Source organism: Pyxicephalus adspersus, unplaced genomic scaffold, assembly GCF_032062135.1.
Source record: "Pyxicephalus adspersus unplaced genomic scaffold, UCB_Pads_2.0 Sca3491, whole genome shotgun sequence".
In the NCBI taxonomy this organism is placed as follows: Eukaryota; Metazoa; Chordata; class Amphibia; order Anura; family Pyxicephalidae; genus Pyxicephalus; species Pyxicephalus adspersus.
The window spans coordinates 1-2,910 of NW_027320496.1; the positions used below are offsets into that span (position 1 = coordinate 1).

Consider the following 2,910-nt stretch of genomic DNA (forward strand, 5'->3'; position numbering starts at 1 on the left):
TGTGTTTACTTGATGGAAACCTTACAATTTTGGGGAAAGAGATTCAACCCAAAACTAAAGTACCAACTATGCCTTTACAAAACTTTTGTTCAACTGTATAAGAGATAATGCAAAGCTGACATAAAGACTAATCTAGTTACTTATGTTAAAACTTATATTTTATTATTTAAAAGTATAACAATACCTTAAGTCAAAAACTTTCTTGTGTGTTCTAATCAAAACAACATATAAATGCAATTCTTTCTTTGTTTAAAAAAAAAATATTTGGTAGTTTTTCTGCAGGAGTTTGAGAATACTCCATGACCTGCAGTGAAATTATTGCAGAATTGTCATCCTCAACAATTGCAGAGGACTACATCATCCCTTCAGATACATAGACATGATGGCTCCATATTAAAGAACTATCACAGTCAGGTGGGAAGCACAGACAGAGAAAGCTTTGCATCTTTCTTGTGAGTAACTGATTAAGACGATGGAGACACTGTGAATATTTGAGATCAATGTCAAGCAGAAAGAACACATAGCAATGATCCCAGCTGAGATGTACATGGCTAATTCATTACGTAAAGTGTTTTAGCAGGACATTCAAAGGAAGCGGTTGACATGGTGGGATTTGCAGTACAGAAGTTGGAAGGTGAGGAAAACATGGATTGCCGAGTTTAGAAAGACTCTTAAACTAGCAAACTTGTTCATGATGGTGTTGTAGTGCAATGGTCTAAAGATGGCAGCAAACCTGTCCTATCTCATGACGGCTAAAATAAAACACTTTGGTGATCTTAAAGCCAAACTAAAAAAGCAATACACATGCCTGCAAAGAAATACTTCTGTTCTTGACCATAGTGTTTATGAGAATTTTTGGGACAATAGAAGATGAGAAACAAATGTCTATAATGGAAAAGTTGCCTAAAAAAGTGCATGGGGGTCTGTAGCTTTGGGTCTAACCCTCACCACAATGATCAGTTAGAAGGTTTCCTGACAATGGGATTATATACATCACAAAGAATAAGAGGAAGCAGAAAGCCTGGAGATATGGAATATTAGACTGATCAATTATTTTTTAATAATATAAAAATATATGGATATGGACTAGATTAATGCTACATGCATTTTTGTATTTTTAAAGGTTCAGGCCACTCTAAAGTGATATTTTATTTGAAGCCTCATAAGCAAATTGAGCACTTGCTTAACAGTCAACGTCCCATGAGTAATGGCAAAGCAAGGACCTGCATTAAACGCAATGGGACTATTAGGAGCCATTTAAGAGCCACTTATGTTAAACCCACTCAGAAATATTTGCAGTGTCCCAAAAACTAAGGTTCCCCAATCTGTAAAGCAGACTTCCCCAATCTGGAGGTCCTCCAATCTGTAAAGCAGAATTCCAAACAAACTGTTGTCAATGAGAAATAGCATGAAACATTGGTTTGTTTGGGACCTAATATATTCACTTCTTGACTATAAGTTCATACTTGTGAGGTCCATACTCCATGCAGCACAACTTTTTGATCATACTGTTCAAGCAATGGTTAGTTGGATAGTACGGAAGGAAGTCAACCTGTCTTGCCATGATGGTTACATCAAAACACTCTGTTGTTCCTATAATTTGGTAAAAAAACATTTATACTGTATATACCAAAAAGAAAACACTTTCATGACTTAAGTATTAAAATCACATTAACATAAACAGTGGAGCTTTTCTGTAGCACAAATCTGTTATTATAAAATTAAATGGGTAAAATTCTGATTCTCCACCGTAATTGTGCAAAAAGGCATAGGTCACACTAACAAGGGCCCCTCACATCTGGTGTCCCTATATGTTTAGATATTACATCTATTCCACAGAGAATACTTGCACCAGCTAGATTAAACTGACAACTGGAGTTTTTGTAATAATGGCATTCTACTATCTTGGGTCTCATTTTCAGGAGTTTGGAAAACATTTGTTTGGACACATTTAACAGATTACAAAACCTCCTATTTGTCAAGTTGTGCCTTGGCGCCAATTTAAATCCATCAAGGGGTATATTGTTGTCAATATTGAGCATTTTAATGAGCAGTCATTGCAGGCAGGTTGACGATTTTATCACTAGTCCAAAAAAATTGCTTTGTTGCCCTTTTCAAGTCAAGGCAATATACACTTAGAGGACTCAACAGGTGGCAAGTATGAGTCTGATACTCCAGTTTTGCAATTACAGATTGTCTACTGCTGTGCCCAACAGATCAGGGCCTGAAATATGCATGGAATTCGTGAGTTGTAACTTTTTTTAGCTTTATATTTTATTGCAAGTTTTGCTGTTGACTGAATTCAAAGTTTCACTTAGTTAAAATTGCTTGTGTTCTTTTAATTGTGTTTTTAACTTCCTTATTCCTTGTACTGTAGACTATGGGATTCAGCATTGGTGTCACTGCTGTATAGAGAATGGACACAATTTTGTCTGTTTCTGGAGAGTATGTAGAGTGGGGTTTTAGATACATAGACATGATAGTTCCATAGTAGAGAACCACCACAGTTAGATGAGAACCGCATGTGGAGAAAGCCTTTTGCCTTCCTTGCGAAGACCGGATCCTTAAGATGGTGGAGATAATATGGATATATGAGATTAGTGTCAAGAAGAAAGAACACATAGCAACAATTCCAGCTGAAATGTACATACCAATCTCATTAAGGAAAGTATCGCCACAAGACATGCGAAGAAAGGCTGGTACCTCACAGAAGAAGTGGTTCACATGGTTGGACTTGCAGTATGGCAGCCGGAAGATAAAGAAAACATGGATGGCAGAATTAATAAAGCAAATACTCCATGCACTAACTGTTAAACTAGCACACAACATTTTGTTCATGATGGTGTGGTAGTTCAATGGTCTACAGATGGCAGCAAACCTGTCATAAGCCATGATGGCTAGTATAAGACA

General features: G+C 36.6%; 1 protein-coding gene across 1 annotated transcript; it reads right to left on the reverse strand.

The window, feature by feature from the left end:
- Positions 1-2,310: 2,310 nt before the first annotated feature.
- Positions 2,311-2,892, reverse strand: LOC140321411 (olfactory receptor 5V1-like). Its single transcript, XM_072398178.1, has one exon. It carries the CDS (start codon positions 2,890-2,892, stop codon positions 2,311-2,313), a length of 582 nt encoding a protein of 193 aa, XP_072254279.1.
- Between the last annotated feature and the right edge of the window lie 18 nt (positions 2,893-2,910).

Excerpts from the sequence above, each read along its gene's own strand:
- LOC140321411 (XM_072398178.1), bottom strand. The coding sequence starts at position 2,892 with ATGGCTTATGACAGGTTTGCTGCCATCTGTAGACCATTGAACTACCAC.